Source organism: Hyperolius riggenbachi, chromosome 1, assembly GCF_040937935.1.
Source record: "Hyperolius riggenbachi isolate aHypRig1 chromosome 1, aHypRig1.pri, whole genome shotgun sequence".
In the NCBI taxonomy this organism is placed as follows: domain Eukaryota; kingdom Metazoa; phylum Chordata; class Amphibia; order Anura; family Hyperoliidae; genus Hyperolius; species Hyperolius riggenbachi.
The window spans coordinates 95,123,303-95,145,291 of NC_090646.1; the positions used below are offsets into that span (position 1 = coordinate 95,123,303).

Sequence of the window (21,989 nt, forward strand, 5' to 3'; positions counted from 1 at the left end):
TATGGGACGCTGATCTATTGCTGCTCCAATATAGCAAGTACTCTCTCTCTCTCGCTCTCTATTCTATATATATATATATATATATATATATATATATATATATATATATATATATATATATAATAGATGGGTTACACAATAAATCTATCTCTAAACCGCTTCAACAGTATATGATTATTTTTTCCTGTGATACAATGAGAGCAGCCATATTCTGCTTGTTATCACACAGGCAAGCTGCTCTGCATCTACTCCCCTCAGCCTGTGAAAACTCCACTCCCCTCTCCTCCTCTTCTCTCCTCCCCCTTGCCTCTGAAATCTCATACATGCTTCAGCAAAAGCCTTCTCCTCCTCAGGCTGAGCTCCCATGAGCACTTGCAGCATGGGACTCAGAATGCCTAGGCCCTGGAGGAGCTGGTAGTGTAGATACAAATGTACCCCTAGTTAAACCACATCTAGTACATTCAGGAGAGACTTTGGGAGTCAATTTGTAGAGACGAGCTGGGGTAAAATAGACGGGGTGTAGGATTTTGATGGCTATCAATCTATCTTTAGCTGACACCACATCAGACTGGCGAGCAGCTATAGAGTCTTTAAGGTCCTCAGGGTCCAGATCAGGGACCTCCTTCCACCTTTAAAAAAACAATATATTTAAATAACAGGACAAAAAGCAGTTCCAGGCTTTTAACTTCCCTGTTATGTAAGTTTCAGGGTGCAGGATTGAGTTTGTGACAGATGCCTATTTGATCCTGATTTCCTTTAAGCGTTCCCACTTCCCCTAATCAGCTGAGTGGTCTTCAGTTGGTAATATAAGTGTACTGGCTCAAGATCCAAAGGCAGCATCAGCTGAATACAGAGAGCTGGCAATGAGGTGATCGGACAGTGTCAGCGCATTCTTCACCTCATATGTGTGACATTTCATGTGTGAGGACCCAGGCTGCTTCTATGCTGACTGTACTGGGCCCAGCACAGAGTGCTCCATACTCCGGCACTGTTCCTGCAATAACATGTAATTACAGCCAGAAAGATTTCATTTTACTAGACAGAGTAATTTATTATCAGAGAGGGTGAGGTAAACACTGCAGACGGCCTTACAGCAATAGGCAACACTGCACAGAAACCTGGCTTGTGAAATATTTGTTTCTGGTAACTATAAAGTGATGAGGGCGGGCTGGGATCTTGCAGTAGTGATGCATTATGCAGGAGATAGTTACTGACAGAGACTGGCATTTAAAGGACAACTCCAAGATGTGTTTGTCAGGCTTGTCTGGTCAATGACTATTGGTCAGGCTGTATGCCCATATGACTGACCTATAGCCCAGCCCGTAACACCTGCAAAAAACTCCTGCCTAACACAATACACCCTGCAGGTAGATGTAGCATACAGACTGACAGATGGTAATCCACCAACAGAACCTGATAACTCTAGCAATGCAATGGGCACAGTATTCACAAGTGTACTGTATATATACAGTGTGGTGCGAAAGTTTGGGCAACCTTGTTAATCGTCATGATTTTCCTGTATAAATCATTGGTTGTTACGGCAATAAATGTCAGTTAAATATATCATATAGGAGACACACACAGTGATATTTGAGAAGTGGAATGACGTTTTTTGGATTTACAGAAAGTGTGCAATAATTGTTCAAACAAAATTAGGCAGGTGCATAAATTTGGGCACCACAAAAAAGAAATGAAAATCAATATTTAGTAGATCCTCCTTTTGCAGAAATTACAGCTTCTAAATGCTTACTGTAGGTTCCAATGAGAGTCTGGATTCTGGTTGAAGGTATTTTGTACCATTTCTCTTTACAAGACATCTCTAGTTCATTCAGGTTTGATGGCTTCCGAGCATGGACAGATCTATTTAACTCACACCATAGATTTTCAATTATATTCGAGTCTGGGGACTGAGATGGCCATTCCAGAATGTTGTACTTGTTCCTCCCCATGAATGCCTTAGTGGATTTTGAGCAGTGTTTAGGGTCTTTGTCTTGTTGAAAGATTCAGCCCCAGCGCAGCTTCAGCTTTGTCACTGATTCCTGGACATTGGTCTCCAGAATCTGCTGACACTGAGTAGAATCCATGCATTCCTCAACTTTGACAAGATTCCCAGTCCCTGCATTGGCCACACAGCCCCATAGCATGATGGAACCACCACCATATTTTACTGTAGGTAGCAGGTTTTTTTCTTGGAATGCTGTGTTATTTTTCCTCCATGCATAACACCCCTTGTTATGCCCAAATAACTAAATTTTAGTTTCATCACTCCACAGCACCTTATTCCAAAATGAAGCTGGCTTGTCCAATTGTGCTTTAGCATACCTCAAGGGGCTCTGTTTGTGCTGTGAGCAGAGAAAAGGCTTCCTCTGCATCACTCTCACATACCGCATCACCTTGTGTAAAGTGCGCCGAATGTTTGAATGATGCACAGTGACGCCATCAGCGGCAAGATGATGTTGTTGGTCTTTGGTGCTGGTCTGTTGGTCGACTCTGACTGTTCTCACTATTTATCACTTCTGTCTATTCAATATTTTTCTTGGTCTGCCACTTCAAGCCTTAACTTGAACTGAGCCTGTGGTCTTCCATTTCCTCAATATGTTCCTAACTGTGGAAACAGAGAGCTGAAATCACTGAGTCAGCTTTTTGTATCCTTCCTCTAAACCATGATGGTGAATAATCTTTCTCTTCAGGTCATTTGAGAGTTGTTTTGAGACCCCCATGTTGCTACTCTTCATAGAAAATTAAAAGAGGAGGGAAACTTACAATTGACCCCCCCACCTTAAATACTCTGTCTCATAATAAGATTCACCTGTGTATGTAGGTCAGGGGTCACTGAGCTTACCAAGCCAATTTGAGTTTCAATAATTAGTTCTAAAGGTTTTGGAATCAATAACATGACAACAGTGCCCACATTTATGCACCTGCCTAATCTTATTTAAACAATTATTGCACACTTTCTGTAAATCCAATAAACTTAATATCCCTGTGTGTGTCTCCTATATAATATATTCAACTGACATTTTTTGTTGTAACAACCAATGATTTATACAGGAAAATCATGACAATTAACAAGGTTGCCCAAACTTTCGCACCCCACTGTATAGTCACCTGATGCCTGGAGGATGAGGCAATCCAGATGAATGAATCAGATGACTGCAGAGACAGATGTTCCAGAGTGGCAAGGCAGTCCAGATAATACTTTCCAAAGATAGCGTAGTCTAGGCAAGCTGAGGTCAGTCCAGGCAGTGTTCATGCAAGTCTGTGTCCAAGCCGAAGTCAATCCAGGCAGTTAGCAAGCGTAGTCCAGGAACAAGAATAAGGTTGGCAACAGGAAATCCAGTAGAGATAAGCGTAGTCAGGATACCAGGCAGTAGTCGGCAACAGGAATCAATCAGAGGTTAAACGTGGTCAGGATACAAGGCAATAATCGGCAACAGGAATCAATCAGGTAGTGACCACATACTCAGCAACAAGCCACAGCTAATGCTATCACAGGCGATGACTGGGGGCGCTCACTGAGTTTAAATACAAGTGCTTAACCAATCAACACAAACAGAATTGAAACTAAACCAATAGTTATTCAGCTTGTCAGCTAATCAGCTGACAGGCAGGCACACCTGTTTACATCTGCGTAGCGCGTACTGGGAACGTGTCTTCCGCTTATCCAATGGCGTCTGAGAACCACACTGCGCTCCAGTGACGCCAGTGGCTCGCCGAGACCCAGAAGTCCGAGCTGCAGCCCTTGTCTCGGCGTTCTGTCGCCGCATACACACTGTGGTTCTTACAGTGTTAAAATGGGCCTGAACTCTTGCACAGGACAGAAGGAAAACCTATAGAAATATACCCTGTATGTTTTTAGAGAGTTTAGCCTGTCTAATCCCCCCCCCCCCTTCCACAATCTGTGACTAATCACAACTGTAATTTGAGCCCTCAGCTGTTTCAGTTGACTGCCATGGCAGAGAGGTAATTGGTAAACACAGGATGTTAACAATATGTCTGTGTGGAGATATATTGGGGTGCTGATGCTGTTAACCTCCCCGGCGTTCTATTGAGATCGCCAGGGAGGCTGCGGGAGGGTTTTTTTTTAATTAAAAAAAAACTATTTCATGCAGCCAACTGAAAGTTGGCTGCATGAAAGCCCACTAGAGGGCGCTCCGGAGGCGTTCTTCCGATCGCCTCCGGCGCCCAGAATAAACAAGGAAGGCCGCAATGAGCGGCCTTCCTTGTTTTGCTTAGATCGTCGCCATAGCGACGAGCGGAGTGACGTCATGGACGTCAGCCGACGTCCTGACGTCAGCCGCCTCCGATCCAGCCCTTAGCGCTGGCCGGAACTTTTTGTTCCGGCTACGCTGGGCTCAGGCGGCTGGGGGGACCCTCTTTCGCCGCTGCTCGCGGCGGATCACCGCAGAGCGGCGGCAATCAGGCAGCACACGCGGCTGGCAAAGTGCCGGCTGCGTGTGCTGCTGTTTATTTGAAGAAAATCGGCCCAGCAGGGCCTGAGCGGCAGCCTCCGGCGGTGATGGACGAGCTGAGCTCGTCCATACCGCTCAGGAGGTTAAGGATAATACAGTAATATATTTTCATTTTCCCATTTTTAAGGTGTAGATATGCAGGCTAGATTCCTGGACTGTTCATGTATTTGTGTGGGTGGGTCACTAGACCTACATTTGCATCTAAAGAGGTCTTCAGTGAATATGACCAGTCACCTTCAATAGGCAAGGAAGCAGCTCATTAAGCCACTAGCAGTCACTTTTGATCTACTGTCCCAGGTGTGATTGTCTGCGTCTGTCTACAGGATTACAGGCAAACTGCTACCTGTAACCAAAATTCAATCTTTTCATGGATGTGCTAAAATACACTTTAACCAAGGAAATAATGTGGAGGAAGCTTTTTGATGTCTGCAGAGTTCAATGGGTGAGATTGTGTCCTGCCGAACTTCAAGAAGCTAAAACAGGAACCCCCTTTGAAGTTTGCATATCACAAGAAGGATTATGACAAGCGTTCGGTGATGTCACAAACGGGGAAACTGCATTAGTTCCTGGGGGCTGGACATTAAATGCCCCAGGGGACACTTCGGACTATTTAAGGTGGCCCAGGACAGCCACCGGTATCTTCTCTTGGAGGTAGCGAATAGCTAGGGAGGATCGCGACTCCTGGTCGAAACGGCGTCCTCCCGTCAAACAACGTTCTAACCTAAGCTGGTAACGTTCTTTTTTCCCCCGTTTATTTTTACGCAAATATCCGTGTGTGTTATCTTTGTAACTTTTATCTTGTAACTATTTTTACTTTGTTTTTTGTAATCTTTTTGTATATATTAAGTTCTGCACTGTTCTATGTTTTTCTGGAATATTAAATTATTATTTAATAAGCTTGACTTCTGCCGTACTAAACTAACACTCATAGCCTAGAAGAGACTGAAGTGTAACCGTGTATAAGTCCATGCCTAATTTGTATGCTTGAGCAACACTACCATATGAAATTGTAATTGCATTGTGTGTGGGGGCGTTTGTCATACGTTGGCCTACAGCGCGCAGCTGACCCAACGTACGAAACGCCAGTGCGAGTAGCTAACAGTATCGTTCGGAACGACTGTTAGTGGTTGTGCGTCACTATAGTGTAAGATTGCAACGGTGTGTGCGTGCGTGCGCTCTCGTATTTGGCCTAAGCGCAAAGCTGACCCAAATACGAAAACGCAGTTTGCGTGTTGAGCCCTCGACAGCTGAGGGGACGTGTCTAGCAACGCTAGTGGTGGCAGTGGGAAGAGTTTGAGGGGTCCCAGCCTTGTTTGTAGCTTAAATAAGGCTGTGCCCCGCTTAATCTGGTCAAACCCGCAGTCGGGAACCGTATACTACAACAACAACAACAACAAATAACATTTGTAAAGCGCTTTTCTCCCGTGGGACTCAAAGCGCATAAGCATGGCTCAGACCATCGTGGTACAGAGGAAGAAATTTTATAAGTCTGGAAATGCCAGGCTAAACAGGTAGCTTTTCAGTCTGGATTTGAATAGCTCCAGGGATGGTGCTGTCTTTACTGGGTGTGGTAGGGAGTTCCAGAGAGTAGGGGCAGCATGGCAGAAGGCTCTATCTTCAGATTTTTTGAGGTGCACTCTGGGAGTGACCAAGTTTACAGAACTTGCTGATCTGAGGTTGTGAGAGGTGTGGTGCAGCTTTAGCAAGTCCTTCATGTATCCAGGGCCCAGACTGTGCAGGGATTTGAATGTCAGCAGTCCAATCTTGAAGAGTATTCTCCATTCTACTGGTAGCCAGTGCAGTGAGCGAAGGATCGGTGTAATGTGACAGTGGCGAGGCTGGTTTGTTAGCAATCTGGCAGCAGCATTCTGCACTAATTGCAGGCGACGCAGGTCCTTTTTGGGGAGGCCAACATAAAGGGCATTGCAGTAGTCCAGCCGTGATGTGATGAAGGCGTGGACTAGGGTTGGAAGATCCTCTGGGGGAATCAGATGTTTAATCTTTGCAATGTTTTTCAGATGAAAGAAGGAGGATCTACAGGCAGGCGTGCCGCGGGCCGGTTCCTGACAGTCTGCTTCCATGAAAGTAGACGCACTGCAGATTTATTGCAGGATTTGTATCAGCTGTAACGAAGAAATGTTTTTCTTTAAAGGTTATTATGCTGTTTCGTATCTTTTAGAGCAGAGATGAAGTTCTGAGTTCAGGTCCGTTTTAAATAAAATGATCCAACTAGTTACAGTAGTACATTTCTTTTTAACCACATTTTCCCTTGCCTATAGTCTGCTTTAAAGGGAAGGTTCAGGGACTGTTTCAAAAAAATAAAAATCTGCATCCACTTACCTGGGGCTTCCTCCAGCCCGTGGCAGGCAGGAGGTGCCCTCGGCGCCGCTCCGCAGGCTGCCGGTGGTCTCCGGTGGCCGACCTGGCCAGGCCGGCGGCCAGGTCGGGCTCCTTCCGCGTTCCAAAATGCGCCTCACGGCGGCGCGCTGACGTCATCGGACGTCCTCCGGGCTTTACTGCGCAGGCTCAGTAGTTCTGAGCCTGCGCAGTAAAGCCCGGAGGACGTCAGATGACGTCAGCGCGCCGCCGTGAGGCGCATTTTGGAACGCGGAAGGAGCCCGGCCTGGCCAGGTCGGGTCGGCCACCGGAGACCACCGGCAGCCTGCGGAGCGGCGCCGAGGGCACCTCCTGCCTGCCACGGGCTGGAGGAAGCCCCAGGTAAGTGGATGCAGATTTTTATTTTTTTGAAACAGTCCCTGAACCTTCCCTTTAAAAGGCAGTTAGAAACATTCATGCAGCGAAGGGTTTAAGCAAACTTTAGGAAGGTGTTTTTCTATTTACACATCTTTCTATGCTAAAAGTACTGTAGGCTGTTTTCCAAGCGGTTCCCAGTCATGTTGTTGAATTTCTAAGCATTATTACTGATACAAAAAATATTTTTTCAGATCTTCCGTAGTTGCTTCTTTTATGGTCTGATTTATATGATGTGAGTCAGCCATCTGGCTAGAATGAGAGCTTGAAGAATCGTATTATTTTATTATTATTTAGTATTTATATGGGGCTGACATCTTCCACAGCACTGTACAGAGAATATATAATCAGGTCACTCAGGGGAGCTCAAATCCCTACCATAGTCATGTGTTGTACTCTAGGGCCAATTTAGAGGGAATACTAGTATATAGTGGCGTATAAGACTACTTTTTAACCCTTGAAAATCTTCTGGAAAGTCAGGGGTCGTCTTATACGCCGGGTGTCATTGATGCCGGGTGTCATTGATGCCGGGTTATACGCCCTATCCTGTTACCGACTCTCAGATCTCCCTGCTGAGGACTGTAGTGAAGCAGCGCAGGTGCACATGTGCGAGATCTGAGAGGCAGAGAAGGAGGTAAATAGGATACAAGGGTGAGCCAGAAGTGTGAAAGAGGCGTGTTTTATGGGCACTGCGCAATCTGTTCTTCTATAGCACTCAGATAAACAGACAAGGAGAACTGAGCAATCCACTTAGGGAGAGGGAGAGTTGACCAATTCAACCAGTCAATCGCCTATATACTGTTATATACTGGGTACCACATACAGTACAGCACCAGTATCTGTTTATACATAGCACCAGTATATGATGTTTTTTAATTTTTATTTGGTGTGCGTTGGAAGAAGGGTAGTCTTATATGGCGAGTATATCCCAAACTCTATATTTTAACTGGAAAAGTTGGGGGGTCGTCTTATTCGCCGGAATATACGGTACAGTAACTTATCTGTATGTTTTTGGAACGTGGGAGGAAACCAAAGATCTCGGTTACAAAACTCCATGCAGTTAGTGCCCTGGCTGGGATTAGAACCAGGGACTCAGTGCTACAAGGCGAGAGTGCTAACCAGGGGTGCTCGGATACCCCTTTTCAAAATCCGAATTGATCCGGATACCCTCATATCCGGATCAATATCCAGATCCGATCGTTCAGATATCCGCGTTCATGCGGATATCCGAACGCATTATCGGGTGGATTCAGATATCCGGATAGAAAAACCGGAAGTGGCCTTTAAATTGCTTTTAAAAAGTTTTTTGGGGTAAATGAGGCATGTAGCATCATTATTTTTTAAAGGGGAACACTAATTTATGATGTGGGGAGTTAAAATCCTCCCCCCACCCAAAAAAAATTGCTGTCAATTAACATTAGGCCTAGGTTCCAGACAGCGGTCGTGCAGCCCACATTGTGTCCAAAGTCCAACCGCACAACTGGGACATGACAGTTTTCAGCCAAGACACCTCCAAAGAATTATGCAGCAATTGTGTTTTGGGTTAAATATAGGTGGTATCAGTGGCCTGTGGCACCCTGGCCTGGCGGTGGGAGCTGCACAGGCAGCAGGAGCAGGGCAATGCAGCAGGTGTAACGTTTGCCAGGAGCATGCCGGATGTGGCACATGGCAATTGGCACTTAGCACATGGCACTGGGCACTTAGCACGTGGCACTGGGCACGTGTCAAGTGGCACTTGTCACATGGCACTTGTCACGTGACACTTGGCAAGTGGCACGTGCCAAGTGACACATGCCACGTGGCAAGTGACACGTGCCAAGTGCCGAATGACAGTCAGACAGCAGAGGAAAAGACACTAGTGCACACTAACTGTCACACTGGCACTGCTCACAGCACAGCAGTTCTGTAGAAAGCTAACACAGTAATACTACTACTCTAACAACTACTAGCACACTGACTGCAGTACTACAGTACTAACTACACAATAACACAGTAATCCTATCTCCTAATCCCTAACCTATACCTAAGGCTAATAGCTGGCCAGCAGGCAGCAGCTGGCCTGGTCTGTGCACAGCACACACACAGACACATAGCAGCTGCCTGCAGCACATACTCTGTCACACAAATGACATCAAGCTAATTAATGATTTAACAATAGTGTAGTGATTAATCACTGAACAGCTTTCGGTTTATCACTGCTAGGCCAGCAGCACTGAAGCACACACTCTGACTGTCATACATTGACATCAGTCAAGCTAATTAACTATTTAACAATAGTGTAGTGATAGTAGTGAAGGGGTTAATAACTGAACAGCTTTAGGTTTATAACTGTGTACAGGCTTACAGCCCTTGCTAGGCCACCAGCACTGGAGCATGTCTCTCAGTGAGCATTCAGCAAGCTAAGACCATGGGCTCGATTCACAAAGCGGTGCTAACCCAGTTAGAGACTTTAGGCGTGATAACCATTGCACCACGCTGGTGAAAAGCCAGTTTAGGCATGATAAGTTTAGACGTGATAAGCTTAGATAAGTTTAGATCGCGCGCAAAGTCCCGCACGCAAAGCAGCGCCATTAAACTGTATGCGAAGTACACCAAAAATTTAGCTGTGCACTGCGCTGCTAACCCAGTTGGTGCTATAGTTATCACGCCTAAACTTATCAAGCCTAAACTTATCACGCCTAAACTGAGTTTAGGCATGATAAAGGGCTTTTCACCAGCTGTGCTAACTGTTAGCGCCACTTTGTGAATCAAGCCCAATATGTTTCTTCATGGCAGCCCTCCTTATTATACAGGGGGGCTGGCCAGAGTTTCTTTCTGTGATTGGGTGCCAGGGTTTAGGCTGGGAGCCCTCTGATTGGCTCAATGAGGTCAGGTGGGGCTGGCCAGAGTTCCCCTCTGTGATTGGTTGCTAGGGCTTCTGCTGGGAGCCCTCTGATTGGTTCCAGGACGTCATCTCCTTAGTTACAGTATTTCGGATCCGGATATCCGCAATATTTGCGTTATGAGGCCAAATATCCGCAGATCGCTAGCCGGATTTAAAAAAAATTAGAATCCGAATCAGATAGCGTAAAAAGTTTGGATATTCGGGTTACCCGGATGTCCGGAATCCGGATGAGCATCCCTGGTGCTATCCACTACTCCCCCGTGTTACTGATGCACCTTTCTTCGGATTTGCTTCAAATGATAGTGAGCTTTCTTTGTATTATTAGCTATGGCTCCTGATAAAATACTTAGAGGAATAGCAGTGATTGGTGATGAAGTACCGCTATTAAAAAATATTAAAATGTACTGTTTTCTCCTTTTACCTTTTTCCTATGTTGCTGTCACTTACAGGAAGCAGTAAAAATCTGACAGATTTTGAACTCATCCGTCTGCTCATGAAGGATTCTCAATATTACCTTTATTCTTTACAAAAGCCATTACTGGAAAGGAACTAAACAAAGACGTCGCCCAGCCACCCTAATTGTTTGCACACTCTTTTGGCAGCCGGACTGGCAACTGCTATTGAATAAATTGTTTTGTAAGGAAAAAAAATACAAAAATAAAAATCTGTTTGTCTATCTGAGAATTCCCCATGAGGAGATGGACTAGTACAAAATCTGTCAGATCCCAGAAAGCTTGCATCATTTAACTCTATTCGTTAGCCATTAAAAGGTATTATTTTTTACAAACCGTTTTTTTCTACCTATATATACTGTCTACAGTAAGTGACAGGAACATGGGGGAATGGTAATTTATGGTGCATATTACTCTATGAGAAATGTATATTATATACCAGGTAGTCCCTGAAAGAACGAGATAGGAACTGTAGATTTGTTCTTAACTTGAATCCGTTCTTAAGTCAGGACGTTTGAGACCGCTTCTTTAAACTTCCCCCACGGAAACTTCTTTAAACTTCCCCCTGAGGCGCTACACCTGCTATTGCTGAAATTCTGTCTTGTCCCCATTTTTATTGCCTGATGAAGCGGGCTGGGCCTGTGAAACGCGTTGCACTGTTTTGGGGTACTAATTAATAAATGTGACTACTATTCAGACAGTCTTTCGTGTCTGCTTTATGGAGGTAAGTCCACCACTTCCTCCCAGCAAATTTTAAAGTTTTTATCCACTTTTATCCTGCTGGCGCCTCTGTTCTCCTACTGCTATACCGTGTCCACCCCTGGTGGAGGGGTGATCTACCCCCTTTCGCATCTACAGAGAGCGACTTCTTATCCCTGAGTGAGGACAGGTCTAATCTCCTCACCTGCCTATACAGTGGTTGCCTGTGTGGTAACCCATGTTTGTGAGTATAATTTTCTCACGATAACCTTTACTTCATTTATGCTTAACATACTACACTATATTGGGCTCTCGGTTTCTCTACTCTTTATCTCTTAGACAACGTTTCAACTTGTAAAGCAAAGTTTAAGAAGCCGTTTCTACCTCAACTTGAACCAGAAATTCTAGTTAAACTTATTATGACAGATGTCTTTCCAGGTGACACAGATCCTTTCAGCTGCCTTCGTATTGCCAAAACGAGGCAGGGAGAGGTTACTGTGGGGGTGGCTTGGAGGCAGAAGTGACTGTGGCTGCTGTGAGGAGGTCACGGTGTGGGGTGTCAGGGGCAAGAGCTCACTGTGGGTTCTGTTGGGGTAACTGTGGCAACTGTTGTGGAATAGTGTGGGTGGTGGTGGGGGGGGGGGGGGGGGGGGATAGAGAGAAAGAAAAGATGGCCCCTGAGCTCAAACCACCAACCATTAAGACACCAGGGAGTCAAACAACAAACCCCCACATCCCACAGAGGTGTAACGTCAATCGTGACGAATAAGCAGACAGTAACTTTATTTATTAGTGGTAACATAACCACAAACAGCACGTTTCCGCACACAGGCCTTCGTCAAATGGCCTGCATGCCAAAACATTGGGCTGTTTGTGGCTATGTTATCACTGATAAATTAAGCTATAACTGCAAAATCGGGGGGGGGGGGGGGGGTAGAGAGGTCACTGTGAGTTCTGCTGGGGAGTGTCGGGATGGGGGGGGGGGGGCTCACTGTGGGCGCTGCTAGTGGAAAGGAGAGTTAATTGTGGTTGCTCCTAGAGATGGAAGGGAGGGGAGTGGTCACTGTGGGTTGTGTTGGTGAGGAAGAGGTCACAGTGGTTGCTGCTGAAAGGAGGACAAGGTCACTGGAGGTGGCTAGGGGCAGAGGTCACTGTTGTTGCTGCTGGGAGGAGCGAGAGGTCACAGTTGGGGGTGACCAGAGGGAAAAGGTCATTTTGGTTGCTGCTTTAAGGACAACTAAAGTGAGAGGTATATGAAGGTTGCCATATTTTTATAAGCAATACCAGTTGCCCTGCTGACCCTCTGCCTCTAATAATTTTAGGCATAGACCCTGACCAAGCAGATGCAGATCAGGTGTTTCTGATAATATCATTAGAACTGACAAGATTAGCCGCATGCTTGTTTCTGGTCTACTTCAAACACTACTGCAGCCAAATAGATCAGCAGACTACCCAGGCAACTGGTATTGTTTAATTGGAGATAAAAAAAAATATGGCAGCATCCATATTCTTCTCACTTCAGTTATCTTTTAGTTGAGCAGCACGGTGGCATATTTGTTATTACTTTCGCTTGCAGCACTTGGTCCCTGGTTTGAATCCCTGCCAGGGCACTATCTGCACAGAGTTTGTACGTTCTCCCCGTGTCTGCGTGGGTTTCCTCCGGGTACTCCAGTTTCCCCCCCCCGACATCTGAAAAACATAAAGTTAATTGGCTTCCCCATAAATTGGCCCTACACTACACGATACATACACTACACGATACATACACTACACGATACATACACTACACGATACATACACTACACGATACATACACTACACGATACATACACTACACGATACATACACTACACGATACATACACTACACGATACATACACTACACGATACATACACTACACGATACATACACTACACGATACATACACACGATACATACACACGATACATACACTACACGATACATACACTACACGATACATACACTACACGATACATACACTACACGATACATACACTACACGATACATACATACGATACATACACTACACGATACATACACTACACGATACATACACTACACGATACATACACTACACGATACATACATATATATGACTATGGTAGGGATTAGATTGTAAACCCCTCTGAGGGACAGTTATTTGACACGACAATATACTCTGTACAGCGCTGCGGAAGATGTCAGCGCTATATAAATATTAAATAATAATAATAATGCAATGAGCGGTATCTGAAGGCTGGCTAGGGACAAATGTCACTGTCGGTGCTAATGGAAGAAGGAGAGGCTACTGTGGGTACTGCTGGGTGGAGGGAGGTGGTCAATGTGGGTGCTGCTGAGGGAAAGGAGAGGTCACTATGGATGCTTACTTGCTAGCTCCCTAGCAGGGGAGGGCTGATGAAATGGCACGCGAGAGACGCCACGTCATGCTGGGGAGTGATGAGTGAGTGAGAACAATGCTGTTAGTTGATCCGCCAGGCTGATCGCGAGTGGGGTGGGAGTTTCATGGGGGCTACTAAATACATACTAGCTTTTACAGCAGAGGCGAACATCATTGGCTGCCTCGGCCGAGCTTCATCTAGCGGGTGTACGCAAATTTAGGTTGTCCATGTTTTCTGCTGATAGAGGACTGTACTCAGGAAAACCTGCTGAATACTGTAACTCTGAAGAGTCCCATAATCAGCTGAGCAGCCGCTGTAATCCTTATTGGGGGTAGAGGGGGGGAGGTTGAGAACAGATACTGATTGATTAGTCATTTTGGGAACATTACATGACGAGTGTGTCTGCAAATATCTGTCCCTGGATGTTGACATAACTGCACATTTATAATACTGCAAAAATCGTGGAGTAAAAGGAGAAATTCCTGCGTGCCCAAGCCAAAGGTCTCAGTACCAATGAGGCCCATACAGCATGCATACAAAAAGGGCTGGCACCACAGAATAAAAATAAGCTCTTTATTGAAATGCCATTAAAATGACATATTAGTCACAAAAATAGGCTTTGACGGCGACAGCCCGCTGTTTCGATAGCTCTTTCTCAAGCCACTGCAGCAAAGATCCATCATATAGGGCTACACTTTTTGTATTTGCTGAAAGAAGTCACAGGTTTACTTCACTTGTATTTATATCCATGTTCTGGGTTGCAGGTAGGAAAATACTACTTGAAACTTGGCGAGGAGCAGGATGAAGAGGTGAACAGCTGTGCCGCGGTGGACTGGCTCATCCAATCTGCCAAGCAAGGTCGAAGGGACGCGGTGAAGCTTCTGCGGAGATGTTTGGCAGACAGAAGAGGTGAGTTTACAGCTGACTCCAAGCTAATATTGGCTACAGCAAATTCTTCTTTTATTGCAGGCTCGTCTCATTTTCCTTTTGTGACCTCCAGGGCTTGTTAGCACCTGTCAGACAGTTAAAGGAAATTGCCAGTGTTTCCTATAAATGAGAGCTCCACCAACAACCCCTTAAAGCGGATCCGAGATGAGAAACTAACTATAATAAGTAACTTGTCTATATATCTTATGTAAAGTTTAGATAGTTTATGCAGCAAATCTAGCTGCAAACAGCTTCAATAGAACATGATTACAGGTAGTCCCCGACTTACGAACGACCCGCCGATACGAACGCCTGCCGCGATGACGTCATGCCGCCGGGGACTACCTCTTCTGCGCTGTTTTTAATGAAGTGTAAGCGCAGCGGAAGGTAGATAGAGGACATCTCACCTGATCCTCGGCGGTAGAAGGTCCCATCATGCTGCCTGGAAGCTGCGCGGCCCGTCCTCTCGTTCCGTCCACTGTCCTCCCGGCGGCTTCTCATGCGTCGCATAATGACGCAATCAGAAGAAGCCCCCTAGTGGCGGCGCCTCCTGATGCGTCATTATGCGACGCATGTGAAGCCGCTGGGAGGACAGTGGACGGAGCGAGAGGACGGGCCGCGCAGCTTCCGGGCAGCACGATGGGACCTTCTACTGCCAAGGATCAGGTGAGATGTCCCCTGTCTACCTTCCGCTGCGCTTACTCTGCATTAAAAACGGGGGCAAAGGGGGCTGTCCCGACTTAAGGACGAATTCAGGTTAAGAACGAGCCGACAGTCGCTATCTCGTTCGTTAACCGAGGACTACCGGTATTTCTTCCTGTGATACAATGACAGCAGCCAAGTTGTTTGTAAACCTTACACACAGGCAAGCTTATCTGCATCTTCAGCGCTCAGCCTGTGAAAAAAACCTAATCCTCCTCCCCTCTGCCTCTGAAATCTCTGGCTAGTAAAACCTCCCCCTCCTCCTGCCCAGACTGAGCTCCCATGAGCCCTTGCTAATGTCTGAAAATGCCAAGGCTCTCTAAAAAGCTGTGGGCGAGGCTTGTTTAGTTTATATGGAATTTGAGTATTAAAACAAAAACAAAAAAGTATTTGGCTTGAGGAATGCCCTATAAACAATAGGAAAGGAACACAATTATGCAATGAGTAAAAGTTCATCTCTGATCCACTTAAAAAAAAATCTCCCAAAGCAGCACTAGACTCCCCCTGTCATTTAGAAATTAGAAAAGAATAGCCCCTCAGCCAAATGGTCTCCAGTAATTTACTTCTTTACCAGCTTTGCACATCTAGCCTGTCCATTATTTGCCCACCTTTCTTTACAGAACTTGTCAGACAAATTAGATTTTCCTTTCAGTCACTGTGTGGTAAATGTTGTTGTGTGCTTCTGGTCATTGTCATGTTGGTAGGTGCACCTTCTCCTCACTGGCAGCTCTCTGGAAGGGCAGTAGATTTTCCTCAATTTGTCACATGTATATTTCCTGCTATCCTGTCAAGTGACCCAGTCCCTGCTGCAGAAAAACATCCCCACAGAATTACGCTACCATCTTCATTAATTTACTGTACTGTAGGTATGGTGCCCTTTTGAATAGTGAACTTTATTGGTTGTCTACTAGATATACCGTTTAGCATTAAAGTGGACCAGAACGCTTGCACAGGACAGAAGGAAAACACAGAGAAATGCACCCTGTATGTATTTAGAGAGTTTAGCCTTTCTAATTCCCCCTCATTTGTAATTTGACCTCTTCCTGTGTCACATGACTGCCAATGGCAGAGATGGTAGACATACTGCAGATTTATTTTGGGATTTGTATCAGCTGTAACAAAGAGTTTTTTTGTTTAAAGGTTATGCTGTTGTATATGTTTTAGAGCAGAGAGGAAGTTCTAAGTTCAGGTCCACTTTAAAAGACAACTGAGGCTGGGGGAAGAAGTTGAGTTTACTTACCTGGCACCTCTTCAGCCTTTTCTAGCACCCCGTAGTCTCTCAGGTCCTCCAGTTTTTACATTTCATCACCTAACGTGAACGGTGCCCCCCCCCCCCCCCCTTATGAGTTACTTTAGGTGACGAAACATGTAGGGACAGGAGTCAGTTCATTGGCCTACTTGCAGGGGAGAGCCCTTAAAAACTCATGCGTAAAAATGTATGCGTCATTTATGATGCGTTAAACCACTTTTTAATAAATGGTTACACAATTTTACACTATGGAGAGTATTAGGTTGTATTTCCTGAGGTGTTTGGTCCGTGCTAAACTTTCTGGAGACGGAGGAGGAAGTCCAGTGTGTCCATGTAAGGCAAAGGGGTGGCCTGACTACCCCTATAGTGCTGCAGACCCATATAACATTAGGGTCACCAATTAACAGCAAGTTCTCCATCGAAGAGGGTGAGGTGAAGGTGTTCACCACAAGTCGAAGGGATCCACTGCCTGAAGTCTCTGTGTATTCACCAAGGTGTATGGAGTGTTTAAAGTGGGACTTTTACTGCATGGTGTAGAAGATGTAAACCCTATACAACGGGTTTCAATATTGAGCGCGGACTGTGTTGCGCTGTCGTCATTAACCTCTTGCGGACCTTGATTGAAATCTACACCCTGTTTAGTTCCTGTTATTCCTGCCAGAGCATAGATTTCAATCATCCCTGCCATGTGCGATGTTTCGTTCTCGCCCTTCCCTTCCCTGTCCATTTCCCTGCATCCACTTGCTCTGCTGTCACGCTAACAGCAGAGCTTTTGTGTATCGGATTTCGTTGGCTCTTGACCCTGTGATTGCTGTGAGCCATTCACAGCAATCACTGCTTTTAAAAGGTCACTGACAGTTCTGGTCTTAAAGTGGCCAGAGCTGTTGGGTCCGCAAGGGTTGCATATTGAGATTGTTTTATAAGAAGCACACCACTGAACAGCCCAGCCTTTTTAAATAGTTTAGCACAGCATGAGATCTATATTACATCTGTATTCCTTGTGCCATGTTTATGCAGGAATCACCAATGAGAATGAGAGTGAAGTGAAGAAGCTGTCCTCTGAGACGGACCTGGAGAGAGCTGTGAGAAAGGCGGCTTTGGTCATGTACTGGAGACTAAACCCCAAGAAGAAGAAACAGCTCTCTGTATCTGAGCTGCTGGAGAACGTCGGCCATGTCAATTCTGGAGGTGGGTTCATCTCAGATTTTGATGTTGTGTATGTGTTCTGAAGAATGCCCTGATTGTGTTTTACCTGCAGAATCCTATGTATGCATACATTGCATTTACATTGTACAGCAGCAGGCGGGCTCTTTTCCACTAGCTGCGTTTTTGCCAAAAACGCAAAACGTTTGCGTTTGCTGATTCTAAAGTGCAGCCTGTTTAAAATAAGAATCTTGGGTGGCCTTTTCCACTGCTGCGTTCCAATTTTTTAAAAAAACGCAAACGCATGTCTGTGCGATTATGATGTGTTTTGCGTTTCAATGTAAAGTATAGGAACACATGAAAAACGCATACAAATGCATTTTGAATTTTGTATTGATTTAACCACTAGTATCTATTTTCAAGACAACACTTGCCAATCAGAAAAAAATGCACATCAAAATTGGGAATAAATGCAAAATGCATGTGGAAAAGGGCCCTAAACTGTGTCAAGTAAATCAGCCAATGAATCAGAGTAAACTTGTATAACGTTTGAGACGTTTGGCTAATATTCTGGAGGCCTCAGTGCTGCAGACATGACTCTACATGCAGGACAGGAAGTGGAGAGATTGGTCATCCTGCTGTCTGTGCCTGTACCACGTCCTTGCATGCATAGTACAGGTGTATTGATGGTACTGATCAGAATGGAAGAGTCTTTATAAGGGCCGATCAGCCATATCAAATTTCTGTAGTGTGAGCATTTAAAGAGAAAGCTCTGGTTCAGAAACACATACTTGCCTAAGGAGAAGGAAGATCCTAATGAGGCTTCCCTCACTGTCCTCCGGTCCCCCGTTGCTCCTCCAGCTGATCTGGGCTGTGCTCCTTTTCTAGGAGGCATTATATCTACTGTAATATCTCATCACACACACACATGTTCTGACCCTGCTACGCCCAGGAATTAGTTTAGTCTCTACAATGAAATGTTCCCCTGCATGTATCAGGTAAGACCACACTTCCATGACAGACAGAGTCTCGGACAGTGGGCTGTTAGCTCTTGGTTCATCTGCAGCAAGGACGGCGATTCTTGACCTGCCAGTTTAACAGGTAGCTGTGATGTTTCCAAGCCGAGTGTTGTAGAATGCTTTGATGTCAGGCCCTGGGGCTATCTCCCCAGGCGGGAGCATTTCAATCACTAGTAGATATCTAAGTTTCAAAGCTCGTGTATTGTTGTCAGCTGTTTACCACCGACCTTGAGAAGTGCCCATAAAGGAGCGTACACACCAAACTACTGATATCGCACTACGGAACAGAACCCAATCCCATTAGACAGCATCGCAGGATTCAACTGTACAGACATGTGTCAGCTTTTAGCTGATGACCTTCTGTATTCCTATGCTGGGGGGTGGAGGGATGACGGAGCTGCGCGTGCGTGATGTCACACAGTGGGCGGGGAAGCGGCACAAACAATGAAGTTGGCCGTCGCTGGAGGTCAGGTGATCCGCCGGCCTTCGTACACACGTCTGATTATCGACAGAGGTGTGTACAGAATCCCCCCTACCCCACTCCCACTTATATTTCCTTGCTTCTAATTGATACTGCTGTAATGTGTATGTATGGCCACTTGTCACTAGGGGGCACCGAGAGACAATAACAGAGGACTTCTGCTTTCAGTTTCTATATTTTCTGGTAGCAGAGAGACATCAAAGCATTCCAAACATTTAACTACCTGAAGACCTCTCCACGCCCATGGTCGTGACCGTGGCGGCAGCCCCAGGACCGCCTAACGCCGATTGGCGTCAGGTCCTGCAGCGGGCTACTGAAGGAGATCGCGCGCAGGGTGCGCACACAACTCCTTCTCGGGGGCGGAGCTCCGCCCCGTCTTCAGTCTCTGAGCGGCTATTGCCGCTCGGGAGACTGTTAGAAGGCGTGATCGCTGTCTATTTACACAGTACAGCACTGCGATCAGCAGCAGCGCTGTACTGGGGACAGCCATGTGACACGGCTGTCCCCCTGGGGGACGAGAGTGATTTGGCTCTCATAGGTAGAAGCCTATGACAGCCGATCGTGTGATTGGCTGGCTGGGAGGAGGGAGGGGATTTCTGAAAAAAAAACCCACAAAATTAGTAAAAAAAAAAATAAAAAAAATAAAAAAAAAAATGAACATAAATATTTATTTTTAAAAAAAAATAAACACAAGGGGGGCGATCAGACCCCACCAACAGAGAGCTCTGTTGGTGGGGAGAAAAGGGGGGGGGATCACTCATGTGCTGTGTTGTGCGGCCCTGCAGCTTGGCCTTAAAGCTGCAGTGGCCAATTATGAAAACAGCAGCCTGGTCTTTAGGGGGGTTTACCACTCTGGTCCTCAAGTGGTTAAAGCACAAAGAGTTCTGCCGACTGAGGTCAAAAGCAGTGCACTATCTCAAACGAGATAACTCTATTGAATCTGCTAATGGCTTAATGTGGAAATCCGTATGCGCTATCAATCATAGTTTGGTAAACTGATGCATGGTGCAGAAATCTGCAGCATACAATCCATATTTTTTCCTGCATTGCAGCACAATTGCAAATTCGCATTTTAATGAAAAGGACTCCATTGACATGCATTGCTTTCAGTGTCAGCGGGAATAATTGCATTGCAATTTCATACTTGGTGGAAACTGACCCCAAGACATAGTGAACTGAATGCATTGTGTCTTTCTCAACATACGTGGATTTTTCCCTGTAATGATTTGGTGATTTTTTTTGTTTGTTTGTTTGTTTTTGTGGCATGAGCACTTTGCCTTCTAGAACAGAATCTGTTTTGCACTGGGAAACACTGTCATTCCAGTACTACAAATGATTCCAGCAGAGCCCTGACTTCTCCTAATGTCAGTGCAGAGTCACACTCATGTGATGGGCTGTGAGGCTGAAAATCCATTCTACGGTATATGTGGAAAAACAAGCAATGATACAGCCTCATACAATGGGCTTATTTGTATGTAGCTTATATACGGTACAGGAGGATTAGCTCTGCATTTTATGATAATCTGTATTATCATGCACATTGCATACTTCATGTTAGGACTAGATAACTTTCCTGCCTGGAGGGTGGTGAGGAGGCTGCTGTTTTTTTTCATGTTGGCTCTCACTCTAAAGGTCATTGGGTCTGTTTATGTAAGAATCCACCCAGCCACTGCCTGCAGCATACAACATGGATCTGAATCTGCTTGCCTCATCAAGGTGTGTGTGTGTGTGTCAGTGTGTCATATATTTTTAAAGTGGACCTGAACTCACAGGACAGAAGGAAAACATAGTGAAGTGTGCCCTATATGTATTTAAAGAGTTTAGCATGTTTAACCCTCCTGGCGGTAACCCCGAGCTACGCTCGGGCTAGCCGCCGCAGAGGATCACATGGCCCCGGGAGGATTTTTATTTATAAAATTTGCAGTATATGCTTAAGCTAGCACTTGGCTAGCTAACTATGTCCCCCAAGTTTCGCCGCTCTCCACCGATCCCCCCGATCGCCGCCGTACTACGTAACCCCCAGGGATCCCGCGATGGCGCAGCCTCCCAATCAGCTCCAGGCTTCGCTATGGGGAGGATCGGGACTGCGCATGACGTCTATGATGTCAGAGAAGCTGAATGGTGAAGCTGCGGCTCTCGCGGGAACGCGGAGGGGTACATATTGCCGACGGCGATCGGGGGGGTTTAGTTAGGTGCAGCGGGGCTTGGGGGACATAGTTAGCTAGCGAAGTGCTAGCTAAAGCATGAAAAAACACATTTAATTTAAAAAAAATCCTCCCGCGGATGCAGCCTCTGAAACTGCGTACCGCCAGGAGGGTTAATCCCCCCCCCCCCCTATCTGTAACTAATCACAAGTTGTAATTTGATCTCTCAGATGTGTCAGCTCCTGCCACAGAGTTTTTCTACATGGGCACTGACAATGTAGCCATTTCCAGGAAACAAGCCATACACAGTTAGATTGCCATACGATGTGGCAAACAGATCAATCCTTCTAGGATCTGAATCTGATCAGAGAGGGATCAAATTCCCCCCCATACACGGCACACAGATTTTTAGTAGATTTCATCATGAAATCTATTGAAAATCTATCAAATTGCAGCTGTACAGTTCGATACGATGCAACGATATAGGCAGTTCGTCTACCGATGGTCCCCCGTATCTGTTTGACAGAAATTCTGTACCATCCGATTAATCGAAATGTAGTACTGTCCTAACGTAATTTCTATCGATTTTGCCACAAATGAATCTAAATGTGTCTTTACGTCACAGATAACCAGCAGATTCGATCACGGTGATCAAATCTGCCGGT

At 45.7% G+C, this 21,989-nt stretch overlaps 1 protein-coding gene across 1 annotated transcript in view; it reads left to right on the forward strand.

Moving 5' to 3' along the window:
- The window catches only part of WFS1 (wolframin ER transmembrane glycoprotein), a 62,456-nt gene that overhangs the window by 20,386 nt on the left and 20,081 nt on the right, over positions 1-21,989 (forward strand). The window contains exons 4-5 of the mRNA XM_068277125.1: positions 14,424-14,568; positions 17,555-17,725. Coding sequence (XP_068133226.1) covers positions 14,424-14,568; positions 17,555-17,725 — 316 coding nt within the window. The remainder of the gene's footprint in view (positions 1-14,423; positions 14,569-17,554; positions 17,726-21,989) is intronic.